This window comes from Trachurus trachurus, assembly GCF_905171665.1.
Source record: "Trachurus trachurus genome assembly, chromosome: 4".
NCBI lineage: Eukaryota > Metazoa > Chordata > Actinopteri > Carangiformes > Carangidae > Trachurus > Trachurus trachurus.
The window spans coordinates 23,294,106-23,312,637 of record NC_139898.1 but is presented as its reverse complement, the minus strand read 5'-3'; the positions used below and the strand labels follow the sequence as shown (position 1 = coordinate 23,312,637).

The following is an 18,532-nucleotide window of genomic DNA, read 5'->3' as shown; positions in this document are numbered from 1 at the left end:
TTTTAGGGAAAGTAGCTGATGCATTAAGATATGAAAGGACTGTATTATGGAGATAGACCGGCAACAATTTGACTATGAAGCCTGTAAATACATGGCTACCTGAGAGTGGATTGTGGTTGTAGGCTCTGAGCAAAGACGAATTTCAGGTAGTAGGCTAGTCTGATGTAGGCCAGGCTTTGGCATTGGCACCACAACAAAGTGGCCTTTTGTGTGTCTCAACAGAGAGGTGTTCTTCGACATGAAGGAGTTAGAAAACAAACAAGTACAGCAGGAATAATTAGCCTGCAACACAAATAATTGTTCCTGTGTAGGAATAATTAGTCTGCATTTCCCCTTGATTCATCAGATTAACTGAACTTTGACTCACAGAGCTTTGTGTCATCATCGTTGAAATACCAAAACAATGGGAAACGGCTCAGCAGCCCTGTTTGGAAATGAGGAGAAACAAACACTTAAATTAAAGAAGGATGCTATAATTAAGAAAACAAATAGATATTTGAAATGAGTAGTTTTGTTAAAGTCTTTTACGCAGCACTGTGCAGGTTGTCACAAGAGTCTCCCTCAGGTTTAAGAGCAGCTGATTGTATGTAATTGACAATGGCAATAACTTGCATGACCGTGGCTTTACACCAAACGGGAATAACAGGTGTTATTATTCAGACACACTCTGTTGGTGGAGCTGCTTTCTGCCTCTGTAAACTTTTTTTTTTTTTTTTTTGTGAGACTGAGTTGGGTCACCTGGCTTCAGGCTTATTCAGGTGTTTGGACAGGCTGAGTTTTCCATTTGGCATGATGTGTGATTAATGGATTCCCAACTCCCACCCCTGGCAGTGCTGATTCACACCCATACCGCAGCATGGAGGCACACCGAAAGATAGCAGCATAACAGATTACCTGGAATTAGACAGGATTTGATTACTTCATAGTTGGAGACAGTGGTCTGCATTGGCAAATACTGCTGCTTGAGTTGATCACGTTTAGTTAGTTCAGCCCCAGGCTAACCCTAACAGTGTTCCCATCCTTTGTAAGTAATGAATAAGTTTGTCATACTGCAATGACAGGTCTGTCCAGTGTGATTATGCCCCATAATAACCCTGTTGAATTGAAAACAGGAAAGCTGCAGTCACCAGGTCCAGGCTCAGGGCTACAGACTTACTTTTTTTTACTAGGAGCACAGTGGCCCCTGACTTAAATTTTAGGAGTGCAAGCACAACATTTAGGGGCGCACACCGTAAATCAACTTGCAAAGCAAATATTCACATTTCCATTTCATCCATGATCCTCACAGACATTGGCCTGACACCTGTAATGACAGATACCAGAGTCTTTCTGTCTCCTCTTCCATGTTTAAATGGTGTTCAAATAAAAATCCAGCAAATTTACTGGTTGCACATGTGCAAGTAGATAAAAAATTTACTTGCACTGTCTCAAATTTTAGGGGTGAAATGTCCCCATTTAGGGGCAGTCTGGAGCCCTGAGGTTGGGCACCCTAACTTCAAACTACTTTATTTGTCATTGCCACAAGAACAACGAGACATACAAGGCAAGACAGCTCCAGATATTAAAACTATCCTAACAATAAAGTGCTATGATGGTAAATATGCAATGAGAAGTAGTGCAATAAATAGTAGAAAGCTTCCATTCTGGAGGTGTGTGCTTTGATGGATGTGAACCTCTTCCCTGAAGGGAGCTGCTGGAGCAGGTGATGGGCAGGGTGAGACGAGTCTGTGCGATGTGAGCGTTGTGGGAGGTGGAGGTGGAGATGTATTGGATGTCAGGCAGCTCAGCACCGATGATCCTCCCAGCTGTTTTGATGTGATCCTCTGGATGTCTGCCTGCTCTGCCTTGGTGCAGCTGAAGAAACCAACACACCAGGTCAGGCAGTACAGTCAAGACACTTTTGCACAGCGATACAAGTCCTCTTCTAAGTTTCCCGAGGTAGAACAAACATTGTTGGCTGGGTCTTTCCCGATGACAGAGGCTGTGTTGACTCCTCTGTTACCGTCAGGCACAGGTGATTTCCTTGAGCAGACTTCCTAACCATCTTCTTTGTCTTTTTGATGTTCAGACTGAGGTTGACGCTCAGAGCACCAGACTGCCAGATTCTCCACTTCTTGCTTATAAGCAGACTCATTGTTGTTAGAGATGAGGCCAAGCACTGTCGTGTTGTCTGCAAATTTAAAGATGTAGTTCGTTGGGCAGGAGGAAGGACATCGTGTATAACGGACTGGGCAATGCAACCTTGCAGGGCACCAGTGATCAGAGTTGAAGAGCGGTGCACAGTGAGAAGTTTGGGGATACGTTTGCATGGAAGGATTGTATTGAAAGCGGAGTCAACAAAGCGAATGTGTTATTTAGCTGCAGGTGCTCCGGTGCAGTGTGGAGCAGCAGAGTTACTGTATCCTCTGTGGACCTGTTCATCTTCATTGCAAAGTCAGTGCAGTCATGAAGCAGATGTATCAGCCCTCAGCAGCTGAAAGAGGTTAAAAGGAGACGTTTGTCCCAGTCACTCAACCCTGAAGTGAAGTGTCACAAGTTTGTTAACGTCATGCATACAGTGTTACACCCAGCAGCATCATGCACTATATATGAAATCATAAAATTTGGATTGACACACTGACAGACTTGTATGTGTGCTTGTATGGCTTCCTGTGGAGTTTACTCCTCTCACTCTCAAAACAGGGATTGCAGTGTTTTTGATTTCACGCGTCTGACTACTGTTGTATCTGTGTGATTTTTACAGAGGGGCATGATGATGACGATGACGATGACAACACACTCAGAAACACATGCACCCATAGTATACGTAATGTAGCTACTAGCTGGGTAGCCCGGCAGCGCCTGTGGTTGTTGTGCCGTCTGTCTGCACCACCGGACACTCACAGTTTCCATGTGGGCAGTGGTTTGGTAGCGAGGCTGCCAACTGGGACTGTAGACTACTGGAGGAGTGGACTGGTAATAACTGGGTGCTGCTTTGCTGTTAATGTTTTAAGTTCAAACCAGAGAGGAAGAGACTGTTCAGCCACCCAAAGACAGGAAGAGTTGGAGAGAGCAGAAGTGGTCTACTCTGGATGAATACTGTCACTGTTTTTAATGACCACTCAGCTGTAAAATTAGTCATCAGTGGATAAATCAGTCAAAGTCCCTACTACCATATTGTTTACTTAGTTGTTAGCATTTGAAAAGCTTTGGTCTCAGTTTGGCTGCTTATTTCCCTTTTATTGAAACTAAGAATTTTATCACATGCGGTTTTAGTTCACTTTTTTTTTTATCATGGAAAGTACGTGGTGAATTTCTGTACTGTTGTTTTTATGAGGGTGTTGTGTGTGTGTTTTGTTCTTACAATGTGAGCATTATTGTGATTAAAAAGCACTTTTGTGAGGCTGAGGTGTGTGTACAGTACATGACACATCAGATCCTGTCCAACCGTACAAGAGCAGACATGAGATCCGGTTGAATTTAGCTTTTAAATGACATAATATCCCAGCATGCACAGTCACTATCTGTGTTTTTCATCTGGGTTCCTTCTCGTTGCAGCTCTTTGCAGCTAAGTGAATCAGTGGGAGTGTTCACTTTTCTGCTTCATGCTGTGCTTCGTGTAATTGAATAAGTGTGATTGGAGCACATGATACTGCTCCTTCCCCCCCGTGTGTGACTGTGTGCGTGTGCATGTATGAATATAATTTGCCTGGGTTAAGTGTGTATGAATGCCTTTTGTTTGCATGTAATCATGTCTCTGTGTGTGAATGAATGCCCCCTTCTTACTTTTGTTCTCGACTCTGCGTGTGTGTGTTTCCCCATGGTATCAACATAACCTCTGCATATCTCAAATCCAGCTGTTTGGTAGCTGCTTCAGCTGTACCACTTTTGTGAAAATGCTGCTAATGAACCATAAAAAAAAAAACCTATTTATATTAAAATTACAAGATGCTACTACAGGTAATGATAGAATAAACACAAAGTCACTGAGGCAGGCTAACCCGAGGTCCGCAGCTTTACAAATTATTGTATTGTTCTGTTTCACACTTAATACATCATTAAAACATTCACGGTTTAGACTGGATCAGTTATGTGAGCCCTTATCCTGGTGTAGAGAGGCAGAGATGAAATATCTGGCTCTATTCACCTTCTTCAAAGGTACATGGTGAAAAGAGGTCAAACTCCAGCAACATTTGCAATATACAGATGAAGTTAATTATCCAGTGGTCTAATGATGAAGCTGATAGTAAAGTGTTGCAGGAGTTTGAACCCCTATTTTAATGACATGTGCTACCAGGAATCAGGTGTTATCAAACCTGATAATATGACATGTATATTGCAAAGATAAAAGACCCGATATACTGTATAAAAGAAACCGATGTTAAAAACACAGACGTATGATAATGACGTATGAACTATTTCGTATTCATCTGCATAAACCTGAAAATTTCACATAATCGACGACTCTCAGCATCAAAGAGTGAAAGAGTTCCTTGGTTTCTCATGGTATCGTACAGGATAAAGTGTGGGTGGCTGTGTCAGAAGAAGTTGGGTGATACATAAAGTAAATCTAATAAAGAGTGACTTGAAACAAAGAGAATGATCCTGATGGAAAAGCCCAGTGAGAGCGCTGACCTTAACCCAGTGAAGTTGCTCTGAAATGAGTTGAAGAGAAGAGACACCCTTAAAATATGACAGAGCTGAAGCTGTTCTCCAAGAGAGAGTGGTGTGAATGGCTCCTGAACATTGTGCAGCTGCAGGAAGCGCTTGTTTAAAGTTATTAGCGCCAAAGGAGGTTTGACTAGTTATTATAACCAAGGGCTCCATATCACAAAATGCTCCAGTGAAGGTAGTTTAACTGTAAACAATGTATTACTGTGCCAATAGGGGCCAATACAGCAGCAGACTGTTCAACTACTGCTGGTGTTATAATACCACTGAAGCGTGAGTAGTATTTCACTTAGTCATTTAATGGCCACAAAGTTCTGCATCAGAAGTATGTTGAAAGTGGAACCATCATCCACAACAGTGATTAAAGGAAGCTCTCTGACCTCATTCTGCCGCCAGCTCAGCCTGTCAGACACTGTGACTGGCAAATCCCTGAGTGATCAGGAAGAGACTTAATTACACTCTTAAGCACTGAAAACAATTTTAGGAATTGTGAAACATTAGATTTGTGGTTAGGTCGACAGTTTGTCCTCATGTCTGGGCTGGTATGATTAACTCAAAGATGACAGGATGGTTAAACTAACTTCAGCGCAGAGTCACAACTTTTGTGGTTGAGTTGTCCAACATGTTTCTGGCATGTATTAAATACTGGAAGAGTCCATTGTGGTTTTGTTGTTGTCTTATACTGTACATAACAGTAGCAAGTTCAACACCTTGATTGTAACCTGTTAAACCGCGATTTACTTAACAGAAAAAACATACATGCACCCAGCCCTGAGGAGAAGTAGCTGTTCAATTAAGTGCTGTCAATGACCTGAATAATGAACAGTCTTAATGCTGCTCCATTTGTTGTGCATGCAGGCTGCCTACAGAGCTGGGCACACAGGAGAGGGAAGGGGGAGAGCTTTAACCCTGGTCTCCCCAGCCGACCCTGAATAAACCAGCCAGCCATGGATGACATCTCCTCACTGGGAAAAGTCAGCAGCTCTACCGAGTCCGTGGCCACCGTCACCAGTGAGGAGTTTGTTCTGGTTCAGTCCAGTGCTGCTGGATCGCCGCAGGGCTCCGAGGGTAAACCAAGACTCAAGGTCAGAACCACAGATGGACACAACATGTCAGAGCACTAAAGTCTTTTGAATGCTGAGGGTCAAATTGGGAGTTTAAGAAGGTCAAAGGCAGCAGCTTAAACATATTTTTCCCCCATTGAGCTCCTGCAGGATTTGATAATTTACCTCCCTACCTGTTTACTCAGCCAAATGTGTTACTGGCTACCAGTTGGCTAATTAGATTAGATTAGAATGGGTGTAATTTTAAAAAAAATATATGATTTTAGTCTGTGATTACAGCCTAAGAAAGCATGATGAGAGCAAGTGGGGAAAAAAAGGTGCTTGACTAGGTCTTGCCAAAGGATTGAGTCAGCCCAGGAAGCTCCAGTCTGTCTTCATCTGCCTTAATGTTTCCTTTTCCTCACCGTGTTTCTCGTCGTGTCTGCTGTTTTTACTGTCTTAGATGTCCTGGAATGGAAGTGAGCAGCTGGAAAAAGCTATGGAGGAGGTACTGGATGATAATGATGACGAGGTGAAGGTGGAGAAGAGCAGTGTGGAAAAGATGGAGAAGCACAAGGAGCCAGAGAGCCAAGTCCAGGAAGCCCGACCTCCAGGTATATCGTCTGGTATATTACGGTCTCTGCATCCATGTTGTTGTAGGTTCAAATCTTTAAGCAACTGACCACTGTCACTATAACATAATAGTGACGTAAAGCATTAATATTTTGGTGATCTTGGCTTTTAGTAGGTGGGACAACAAAATACAGCAAATGGAGGACTCAGTCTGGTTAAAATTGAAAGCCTCCAGCCATAGTGGAAAAATGCTGCAAACAAGAGTTTCTCTTGCTCTCATTCTGCATAAGGTTACAGCTCATGACACTGGTACAGTTGAGACATCTGAGCAAAAACTCAGATATAATTGAGTTTATTTGTATAGTGGAACGTTTGTTTGGCCTATTTCTTGTTGATACGAGAGTGGAAATACCAATGTGTAACACATAACTGATGGATAAATGTCTGAGACTGACCTCATTCAGATGCGTGCAAGCCACTGACATAACAAAATCAGTCTACCTTTGCCATATCACATTGGCAGGGCTGGTATCTGAACTCAATGCCACTGGGTTAACTGCTCTTTGTATCAACAAGGACAGGTTGGTCGAGGCAGCTCAACAAACATGAGTGCAAAAACAACACTGAGGTTGACATACTGCACTGTTTGCCTCCGTGGCACATGCACGGCATGAGCACCACCTAGGTTACAACTTCAAGCTCCACTCCCTCTGGGGCCTCACAATATTAAACTGTGCTAATGGTGAAATTATATTCCATTATCTGGGCTTTATGTCACATGACCACCACATGTTAATTATGCTAAAGAATTTGAGATCCTATGTTAATTCACTGGATGCAAAAACAGAAATGTGGATGTCTATGATGTGATTATCTCTATTACTATTATAAGTAGTAGTTTTCATGTGGAAACCAGAGCTTTACCTTTTTAGTTGCATCTTAGGGACACTTGTAGGTATCCAAAGATGGTGTTGAACCCCTCCCCACACACTTTCAGAGGAAATGAAAATGAAATTAAGAGAAAAGACATCTGTCACAGTCAGAGGAAGGAAACTTGCATTCTCTCCTCAGACAGACAGACAGACATAAATTCACTGTTGCAAAAATGAAGTTTAGAAAAAAACGAACTGCAAAAAGTCAAGGTAAGTCCAAACTTTTGCAAAGTACTGTATAATTGTTTTTAGACATGCAGTATGTGGTGTAAAACAGATTTGTTAAAAATAAGCAGGAAAAAGATGAAAAGTTGTTGGTGTTTGATCATTTTAATTTTATACAGTAAATGCCTTAGGTGGGTCAGATGTAGTTAAATTTTTCTGTACAGACAAACTTTGGTCAACGCTGTAAAATGTGTTTTGAAGTCAAGACTTTATTTATTTATTGACTTGCACCTTCACATCTTCTGTGTTACCTGCATTTCGTGCTGAACGATACACAACTGCATAGTGAGCTAAGAGGAAATGGTTAGTGTGTGGTAGATTAGCAGCCACTCAGCAGTGGAAGTCCAGCTGCTGCTCATTGTTCTACTTCCTGTTGTCGAAGTGTGAAAGTTCCAGGTCAAAGGCCACTTCATAAAGGCCCCCCCCCACACACACACACACACACACACACAGCTTCCCCCGTTGTCATTCTGTCTGTTACTGTCTCTCTCCTTACATGCACCAGTCTATTGTATAGCAGTTTCATCACAGGATGAACTTCCAAAACATTTCATTATCTCATTATGCTTTGGCGTTATGCCACATTCATGGTACTGTATGTTGTTACCTTACTATTAGTCAGGTTCACTGTGTACTTTTGTGGGAATTTTTTGGGTATTTGTTGACCTATACATTTTTGGAATCTGCAGACCTTGGGGAATCCAAAAACCAATCTGGACTTACACTGGGTTAGCCCCTCAGCCCCCTCAGAGTTTTATATTGAGATCCATTTTCTGTTTGATAAATCTGTTAATTGGTAAAGATTGCTTCAGTTGCTTCAATGAAATTCAAGTTTTTAAGTTTTCTGTGCTGACCGAGTCCTGACTGTTACCAGCCTATGGTGTAATAAATATAACATTTATGTACGGATTATAGTTTTAATTTACCTTTGTCATTGTTTTTATAATCATATGCAGAAATTTAAAGTATTTTTTCCCAGGACTTCTGACATGGGGTCGGGAATTAGATTAACAATTTCCTTTTCCACTTCTTGGCGGCGCCACAATTTCATTTCCCACCACTTGGTGGTGCCACAGCGAGATTATGAGCACAATTCTGAAGTCACCATTGGATTCCTTGACTAAGAAAACATAGGTTTGGCATGTTTAATTGAGTTTCTAGGATGTTTAGAGGCCAAGATAACTGAAATTCTGTATTTTATGGCCCCCATTTTGAAATTCCAAAATGGCCGCCATACAGGTATCTGTGTAAGTGGCAACATTCATTGGTTTTTAGAATCCCCAAGGTCTGCAGATTCCAAAAATGTATAGGTCAACAAATACCCAAAAAATTCCCACAAAAGTAAATTTTTGTACACAGTGAACTGACTATATTTTTCTACTTCTTACTCCGTCTCACTCCATTTCTCCTAATGATGTGGATGGAAAACCCCAAGAACACATTTAAACTTTAAAAAAAAAAAAACCTTCCTCTTTGTCCACAGAAGAATGTCCAGCACCACCCAGCCCCACCGTCCTGGAGGAGGACAGTGTCCAGTTCAACAAACTGTCCTACCTGGGCTGCACCTGGGTCAAAGCCCCTCGCAACGAGGCAGAGGCTCAGAGGGCCATGGCCACGCTGCGAGCCGAGAGCGCCATCCCCATCCCCATCACCCTACATGTCCCCAGTGGACCAGATGGCTCTGTCCGGTCAGTAAAACATTGAGAGTGGAACTGTGTGTATTGAGACTGAGGTCAATGAAAATGGAAAAGTAGATATGTTTGTTCAAGATGGAAGCTGAACATGTTTAATCTTTACATGGGTAGTAAAGAAACAAAAACTTGAGGCATTATTAACAACCATATTTATGGACTGATAGACTTGTTATGCAACAGATGGACCTTGGTCATGTAATGGAAATGATCAGCACAGAAAACAGTGCTAACAACTGTATGCATTTTATGAAGCCACATTAGACAGCACAGGTATATGTGCCTATTAAAGATACTCATCACTTCTGATGTATGTTGAGAGAAACAAGAACAACGATTAGAGAAACTTTTCAACCAATCTGAGTATTTACATGAAAAGGGAACATGACATTTTAAGATGCACAGGGGAAATGAGACCTGACTTTTTTTTAACCATGTAGAAAATGCAGTGACATGTGAGATATGTCACCTCCTAATTGAACAGAAACTTGGCTGAGTTAGAGTGTTACATTTGGGTTCAGTCTTATTTAACATATCTGATGCCAGTTCTGCATGTCAACATGAAGCATCTTAACAGTTTCTGAGTGTTAGATATTTTCTCTGGGAAGCAAGTCAGAATCAAATTAGAATAGATCAATCTTGGTAATAGATGTCAAACTTCTTCTTCTTCTAAACTATCATGGACAAACTTAAGTTAGTACATCTAAAATAAAATGTCTGTGTTCAGGATTGTGGACCAGGCTTCAGGTACAGAGATCGCCTCCTTCCCCATTTACAAAGTGTTGTTCTGCGCCCGGGGACGGGAGGGCTCAGTGGAAAGCGACTGTTTCTCCTTCACCGAGAGTTACCGAAGCTCTGAGGACTTTCAGATCCACGTCTTCTCCTGCCACATTAAAGAAGCCGTGAGTTACACATGATTTCTATTCCATGGTGATGTACAATTAGATACAATTTGTTTTGCGCAGTAATTTAAGCCCAATAGATGACTGGCCGATTACAGGCCGTGCTCTGAACTCTGCTTACAAAACTCACATCGTTCTTCTGTGAGAGCAGACATTACTGCTTTTTGAACATACAGTTTGTGCACCACACTAAATATACAGTACTTGACATTTGAGTCCTTTACGTACTGACACTACTGATCCAGCAGGGGGCGCTGTTGTCTTCTGTTGCATTTTCTTTTCTAATAATGATTATAACTTTCTCTTCTGCTTGATCATTTTGTTCATTTCTGTTTGTGTATATTGATTTTATTTCCTCATTTCCTTCAAATTTCATTTAAACTTTCTTGTTTACTCTGAAATTAAAATCTTTTCTATCTGTATTTCATATTGCACTTGCGTTTTATTTAGTTTTTCTTTCTCTTCACCTCCTAATCTTTCAAACCTTTCAAATCACTTTTTGCCTATAAAGCTTCTGTGTTTATTCATCATCTCTTCTTGTCCTTTTTCTGTCCAGGTCAGTCGTATCCTCTACAGTTTCTCTACTGCCTTTCGCCGTTCCTCTCGGCCGGCAGACATCAGGGACACGGCGCTGTCCAGTCCTCCCGACAGCGACCTCTACACCTTCACTGTGTCACTGGAGGTCAAAGAGGACGATGGCAAGGGAAACTACAGGTACTTGGTCCACACATGCACACATACTGATACTTACAGTCTTGGATGTCTGCCCATGTAAAGCCACAGTATGCTGTCTTTATATATCTAATATACTACTGTATACTCAAACAAAAACTACAAACTCAAAACTACCTGGGATTATGCATTTAGCGGCCATTTATGGAAGAAATATGAGATTGCTAGATTGCAGTATAACGGTGTGGCACCATTGTTTCATTTTTTAAGGAGGACCCAGAGAAAAATGGGAATTAAATGCACACAGATTATTTTTCCTTATCAGCTCAGGAGTGTGGGTATTTCATGTTGATAGTAGGAAAGGTGTGCGTTACTGCTAATGTGCTGGTGGGTTACTGTTTTATCTTTCTGTTATTGTTCATCCATAAAGAGCATAAAACTTGTCGGCACAGTGAGAGAATTTTTTCCATTTTCACAAGCCATCTTATATCGAGTATTTTAGAAATGGATTTTCATTTTCTCACTGTTATCTGTTCTCCTCAGAAATAAAATGTCCCAGTAGCTGTTCTGAAAGCAGAAGTCTGTAATATATAATGTGCTCAGGAGAGAACTTGATCGAAGACCTGTCATATATAATCTGTAACCATTCGTATTGCTCATCATACTACTGTATCAAGGATGTAGAAAAGAAACTGATATCAAGCCAGAGAGAGCAATAATATGAAATCACAGTACAACTAAACACAAAGTGAAAATGGGATAACATCCTTAAAAGTCCTTATTTCTTTGACATAACAACCCCCTCTTGTCTTCCTTGTCTCCTCAGTCCAGTGCCTAAGGACAGAGATAAGTTCTACTTCAAGCTGAAACAGGGCATCCAGAAGAAGGTCGTGGTTTCGGTTCAGCAAATGTGCAACAACGAGCTCGGCATCGAGAGGTGAGGATCACTGTAAAAAGAGATGATTCATGGCTAGACTCCAAACCTGCCACCAGGGAGGAGGGGTCTTTGTGTCAGTGTCTCCTTGCAGGTGTTGCCACTGCATCTATTCCAATTATTATACTTTTTTTTTTCTTGGGTGGGGGGGGTTGTATTTTTATTTCTCTTGATGCTGCACCAGCACCAGAGTTGGAGGCAGACATCTGTCTCAGCAGGACAAATGAACTGAACCAAAGGAGGTAATGATGTAGAGTTTGAAAACACTGCTCTAAACATGCTGGGTGTGAACGCAGCATCTATATAGCCTTGTTCTGAAATTCATTATGGTAAATTATACAGTGACTTTCCCGATGAAAGCACCAGGCTGCTTGAAATGACTTCCTTTCACAAGGACAATGCTCAAGCTCACTAATCAAAATACAGCAGCAATACACATAAGCATCAAGAGAAATAAAGGTAATCCCCAAGACAAAGACGTGCTTGTATCTTTAAATCACTTTTGACTCGCATTCTCCCCTATTTCTATCTTTACATGATTTTGCAGCATGGTTGCACTGAAGAACTAGGTCAACGTCACCACTCCCCCTGTTCCGCCTCACCCTTTACCTCCAGATTGCTATGTGCGGGAGACAAACACCTGCCCTCACCTTTTTTATTTTTAGTCTCAGTGGAAACTCCTATTGTGCCCCAGAGCTGATCCCCTTGAAGTTCTTAGACCTTTTATTGACATTCATTTTTGTAAAAGCATCAGTTTTGAGTGTAATTTCTATTAAAATGTTGTGTGGTTTGTGCTCTGTGAGAAAGAATGTCTTCCATCTTGAAGTCTCTCTGTTCATGCTTAGTAATCCTGTTGAAATACCACCAGTCATCTGACCGTGTCTTTGCAGAGTCAGTTTGAGCTATCCCGGGTTAGTGCTGTCTTAGCTGTAAACACATTCTTATGTAATGCATTTTGTCAGACAGAGAGATTCCTATGTTGACCACTTGATGGCACCTGTAAACTAAAACTGAGGTTACTGTACCAATTCATTAATGTTGGAATTGGTACAATGAACCAGAAACTACTGTACATAAACCATGCTGGTTCACTATTGATTGGCTGCAGGACAGATTCAGGACTTCAGGAATAAAAATGTGATAAGACCTCTGATTATAGGTGGTAGAGTAACAATGTAGGTTGACTGTTGTATGTTATTGCCCCTGAGTATTTTAACTCCCTGGACATCCTGGACAGGGTGAACCCACAGTGCAATAAGTATCAGCCTTCTTCAGGCCTGTGAATCACATACAGTTGGTACAGACAGGGAAAGTGTTGTCACCTTGATGACAAGCCAGGCTAGATTATTTTGGGATGCACATCTTATCACAATAATTTTAATTTTGGCCAAAAGAACCACTGAATGACCTTTACAAAAAGAGACAAATGCTAAATCGCGTCTGTCAATGCTTTCTGGATGCTGGCGGAACACACAAAACCCACAAAGCATTAACATGATATTTATGAGTGTAGTTTGTTGAAATTAGGTTTTTAAATCCATATTTGAGCTTCCTCTCCCTCTCAGATAATTTCCCCCGCTGTGCTGGTGAATGAAGCCAGTGCCTCTGCAGTGGAATTAGCGAGTATTGATTTGTGTTTGTACCTGCTGTGTTTTCCCTCTAGGTGCTTCGGGATGCTGCTGAGTCCAGGACAGAAAGTCTGCAACAGTGACATGCATCTCCTAGACATGGTGAGCACACACTGACACCATTTACAGTACATTATGATGCTTGAGAGTAGAAATTATTATTAGTAGTATTTTTGTACACTGGAGAATAGGCAACACACTTAAAAATGCTTAACATATTATACATACTTAACCCTTTTAATTAATTCTAAAGGGTGAGGTTCCAGGTAATGGGTGAGAGACCCCTCCTCTGTTGCTCGCCCTGAGGTTTCTCCTGGTTTTCTTCCCTGTTGAGGGTTTTCTTGGGTTTTTTTCCTCAATTGATGTGAGGCTCTAAGGGCAGAGGATGTTGTTACAAATAAACTTGCCCTGCCTTAGGGTTCAGTTGCAAGAGCATTCAGTCCATAAGTGCATTTGGAGTTTCAACTCCTGTGAATTAACTGCAGGTCATCATCTTTATTATGTATTTTTTAATCAAGTCATTCTTTAGGTGACTTGCAATTACGGTATATAAAATAATACTGTTAGAAGAACATAAGCAATTGGATGTTTATCTGCACAGGAGTCGATGGGAAAGAGCTCTGATGGGAAAGCCTACGTGATCACAGGAACCTGGAACCCCAACATGGCAGCCTTCCAGCCACTGAATGAAGACACACCTAAAGGTGAGGATGAGTTACAGTTACCATGCTGCAAAAGTAGAAAATGTTTCATAAAGCTATTCTTACAAATTTGAGTGAAGTAACAGTCGCATGCAAAAGTTTGGTCAAAATTTCTATTTATGTGAACAGGTAAGCAAGTGGAAGATGAAATGATATCCAAAGGCATTAAAATACAGATGACATATTCCTTTAACATTTTAATATAATATAACAATATACCGGTATTTTATCTTCACAGCAAAGGTTTGGGCACCCTGCATTGTTAGCACCGAGTAGCTCCCCCTTTGGAAACGATCACAGTGTGTAAATAGTAGGGGTGTAACGGTACACAAAAGTCACGGTTCGGTACGTACCTCGGTTCAGGGGTCACGGTTCGGTGCGGTTTCGGTACAACAGACACTAATTGAATGTAAAACTAAAATCTGTCTTGTGTTATAAAAGTAGAAAAAAAAATAGAATATAAAATAAAACAAGTGCATTAGGAGTGTTATCATGCCATTCATTAATTCTAGAGGAGAAAAAACTTGCACTTGACAACTGGCAACTATTAGCCTATTTAAAAAAAAAAAAAACAAGAAACTAACATCAATGTTGGTTTACAGTTAATTTAGACTAGATGCCAGTTGCTTTGGTGATGTTTCTGGTCCTGTCTGTGTTCATGTCAAGAGGCTTAAAAGCAGCGGGATAAGTTGTTGCACACAAGTTGTCTGTTTCCTGCACCAGTGATTGACGTGTGGGAGGGCTGAGGAGGGGGGGGGGGGGGGGGAACATGCGCTACGTGTTTGATGCGTTTCTAGCGACGCAGCGCGCATCCGTGAAATATCGCCGACGGACTTTGTCCGGTGGACTGGTCGCGAGCCGCCGCCGCCGTTGTGTTTCATTAAGAAGCCACGGTGAGATAAATGCAGCAGACAGCTGTCCTCCTCTAACTTCACTCTCTCATCACTTCTCTTCTTCGTCTGTTATGACGGTTGTGGCAGCTTCGAGGCTCATTACCGCCACCTAGATTGGAGGACTCGACTTTTTTTTTTAATTTTTTTTTTTAATATTCAACCAGACGTATTCGTCGTGTGACTGTGTGCACCGAACCGTGACCCCCGTACCGTGACGGCACGGGACGAATACATATACCGTTACACCCCTAGTAAATAGTAAATAGCTTGTCTGATACCTTTTGCAGGAGCGCTAAATTGTTTCCCCTTTTTCACTCTAAAATTGTAACAAACAAAAATACACTGATATTGCTTAAAATATGGCAAGATAGTGTTTCATGTTTAACTTTATGCTTTTTAGAGATCATCATTAATCTTCCACTTGCTTAACTGTTTACATTAACGGACATTTTGACCAGGGGTGCCCAAACGTTTGGATGCCACTGTACAATCATGTATAAAAACATAAATACATATTAAGTTTGATATCAACACAAATAGTTTTTGGCTGAGAGTATTTTTTTAAGAGCAACTGTACAGTCAGTTTTGATGCATTTATGATATGATGGTAATGATGATGTACATCCATAAGTGGATCTTGGATGTGATAATTGCCTTCTTCCGTTTTCCAACATATCTCACAGTGTTTGGCCTTGTGACTACTACTACTTGTCAAAACTTGGCATGTTTATGCACATCGAAGAGTGATCAAATCACATCAGGCCGCAGCGCCAACAGCTGCTGAAAACGTGTGAGAACAGAATGAAAAGCAGCATTGTCATGAGATTATTCTGAAGCACTTCTCGGTGCAGTCCTGATATGTATTCTTACAGACATTAAAGTATTTTAGATTTTTACAATTTCCTCTTTTTATTAACTCTAATTGATAACACAAACCATGATTGACATTAGCACAGGACTTTCCCCCCCCCCCACACCATTCAGTTCATCTATTGGAACATGTACTGTATAGGCACTGCATGTGATGCTGGACCAAAAACCCTGTGAACATTGAATACTTCAAGCACACTAATAATAATAATAATAATAATAATAATAATAATAATAATAATAATAATAATAATAATAATAATAATAATAATAAATACTGATGTTATACTTAGATCATTTAATAGTTAAGATGAAGTTAGATACGATAGGTTGTCAGTAAGATAAATAATTTGAGTTTATTGATTTGTTTTGGTGTTTTCTGAATGTTAACATATTGAACGTGAGTTTTAAGTTTTAAAACAGAATTGCTGCCTGAGATGTGTTCTCGAGGAGACCATATTTATTGAAAAGGAAGTGCTTACATGTGTTCAAATGGGACCTATGGAGTGTATCGGGGCAGAGAGCTTGCCTCACCAAGCTAACAAATTAGACGACTTGGCAACTTGCTGACTCAGAGGCTCAGAGATGGATGTTAGCTCTGTTGAAGCAGTCTCTTATGTTAGGCAGTGTGAAACCACACACCCACACACACACACACACACGCGTGCATGTAAATCATCCTTACTAACAGTGAGAAGTCGGAAAGCCTCTGAAATGGTTGATATTGAAAAGGTTGAAACTAATTATGTAGCTTATAAAAGATCCGGTGGTGATTTGTTTTGAAGTGATGATTTTGAAACCAGTTTTCTTCCTCCAGCTCTGATCAAGGTCAAAATTATTAAGTAATTTCCTGCCGAGTAAGTTATCAGTTAATAAATCAGTGATTGTTTTGTTTTTTAAGCTCTGCTGAATGTCTGATAAAATTGTTAGAAATAGGAAGCTTTAATTCTTTGTCCAAAATGGTTTTGTGTTTCCTCTATAACTTGTCTTTGACTATGCAAGAAATGCTGATTGATTAAAGTATTAAGTAGCCCTACCATGATTTAATGTGGCTTGTAGCCTTTGGTAAAAAAAAAACCCTGGTGCCTGGACCATCAGAAGAAATGTCACGTGAACAATCTAACTACCAGTGCTAATAAAGGCTCTTGAAATTCATTGGAAGCTGCAAATAAATAATTTTCTTTTCCTTTTTAGTTTTTCCAAACTACCAGTTTGAGCTTGACATTAATTATAATTAGTTTATATTGCAGTACTGGTGCTTATCCTTTGTCCTTCCACCAACTAATTAAAATAATAAAACTGCCACACTGTGAAATAATGTTACCAGCGCCATCTGTCCTTTTTCCAATTTGTTTATTTATCCTTTACAATTACACTGTCCACAAAACAGAAGCTCCAATGGTCTGTTAGTGAGAGGGAACTGTGAAAATCAACGTCAGGTGCGTTTCAGAGCTCATCTAGTAGGATAACAACTGACCAGATAACTGACGGATAAATCTGTCGACATCTCTCGTTGAGCTGGAAATGTTATTGTTATGTCCTTACCCACTAGGGGGTGTGACATCTCCACAGGATGCATGATGTGTGTTCCCTGTCTCCCAGTATAAGCCAAGCAGATGAATAGTGAACTCACATCAGCTTACAGTTACATTTATGGAGTTATATTTCCATAGTAAGTAGTGAGATTGCCATACCGGCTCTTAGTATTTATTGAAATAGAAAAGAATAATTGCCATAATAAATAATATCTTTTCTGCCAAAGAGGTTAGTGCAGATTTACTAATATGCACTTGCTTTTGGCTTGCTGATGACTCGTAACCTGCCTGCACCTTGAATACTTTTAAAGCTGCAGTGCACCCAAAGCTGTGACTCAACCTTTTTCATAGCACAGACAAAGGGTAAAAGGGCTTTAGTGACTGAAATCAGTTTTCTCCTTTTGTACAGAGTGATGATGACTCATTTTAAGAAAAAAAGAAAAGAAAGTCGTACCTCCATAGTAACCTTGTCTTTTCTTCCCGGTGTGGCCCAGATAAGCAAGTCTACATGACGGTGGCAGTGGACCTGGTCGTGACCGAAGTGGTGGAGCCGGTTCGCTTCCTGCTGGAAACTCTGGTCAGGGTCTATCCATCAAACGAACGCTTCTGGTACTTCAGCCGCAAGACCTTCAGTGAGACCTTCTACCTCAAACTCAGACAGGTTTGTCCGCAGAAACTCTTCAACCATTACAGTACCTTTTTGTTTAAACTTCTGCTCAGTCAGTAGAAATGACTGGGCTTCCTGAATGAACCAAACACTCCAGTTTGTTCTCCTGCACATGTCTTGAATAATCCATTGCCATATTACTCAGTTAGTATGTGATCAGTTGGACTATTTGTAATGAAATTGCACATGGCTTCTTATTGATTGATTTTATGGTTAGGTGATGTCATATAGACTGAGTTTATGCATGCAAGCTATCGATTGTTTGATCATACCAGCTGCACCATGGTCGCTACACATCCAGTATCTCTGTGTGAAGTGGACCATTGCAAATCAATATCAATAATCAACAGAATTACTCAATGGGCTGTAGCTTACTATTCTTCTTAATTTATTATATATTTATTATATTATTTATTATTTAGAATGAATTATTTATTAAGTATTTATTAAGAATTAAGTATTTTTGGGGGCTTTTTGCCTTTAAAGTAACATTGCGGAGTTTTTCGGCCTTAAAATAATGTTTCCAGACTCATTGCAATGGTAGAAAAATGGTTAATAGGATGGATGGTGCTGCCGCTGCAGCCTGGGCCAGGTCGCGTCGGCTGAAACTGCACTA

The 18,532-nt window shown here is 40.6% G+C and overlaps 1 protein-coding gene across 1 annotated transcript in view; it reads left to right on the top strand.

Moving 5' to 3' along the window:
• The window catches only part of rabgap1l (RAB GTPase activating protein 1-like), a 114,374-nt gene that overhangs the window by 1,434 nt on the left and 94,408 nt on the right, over positions 1 to 18,532 (top strand). Inside the window, exons 2-10 of the mRNA XM_083969609.1 lie at positions 5,509 to 5,735; positions 6,157 to 6,307; positions 8,907 to 9,111; positions 9,842 to 10,016; positions 10,573 to 10,730; positions 11,515 to 11,625; positions 13,286 to 13,352; positions 13,852 to 13,954; positions 17,744 to 17,910. Coding sequence (XP_083825735.1) covers positions 5,598 to 5,735; positions 6,157 to 6,307; positions 8,907 to 9,111; positions 9,842 to 10,016; positions 10,573 to 10,730; positions 11,515 to 11,625; positions 13,286 to 13,352; positions 13,852 to 13,954; positions 17,744 to 17,910 — 1,275 coding nt within the window. The 5' untranslated portion in view covers positions 5,509 to 5,597. The remainder of the gene's footprint in view (positions 1 to 5,508; positions 5,736 to 6,156; positions 6,308 to 8,906; positions 9,112 to 9,841; positions 10,017 to 10,572; positions 10,731 to 11,514; positions 11,626 to 13,285; positions 13,353 to 13,851; positions 13,955 to 17,743; positions 17,911 to 18,532) is intronic.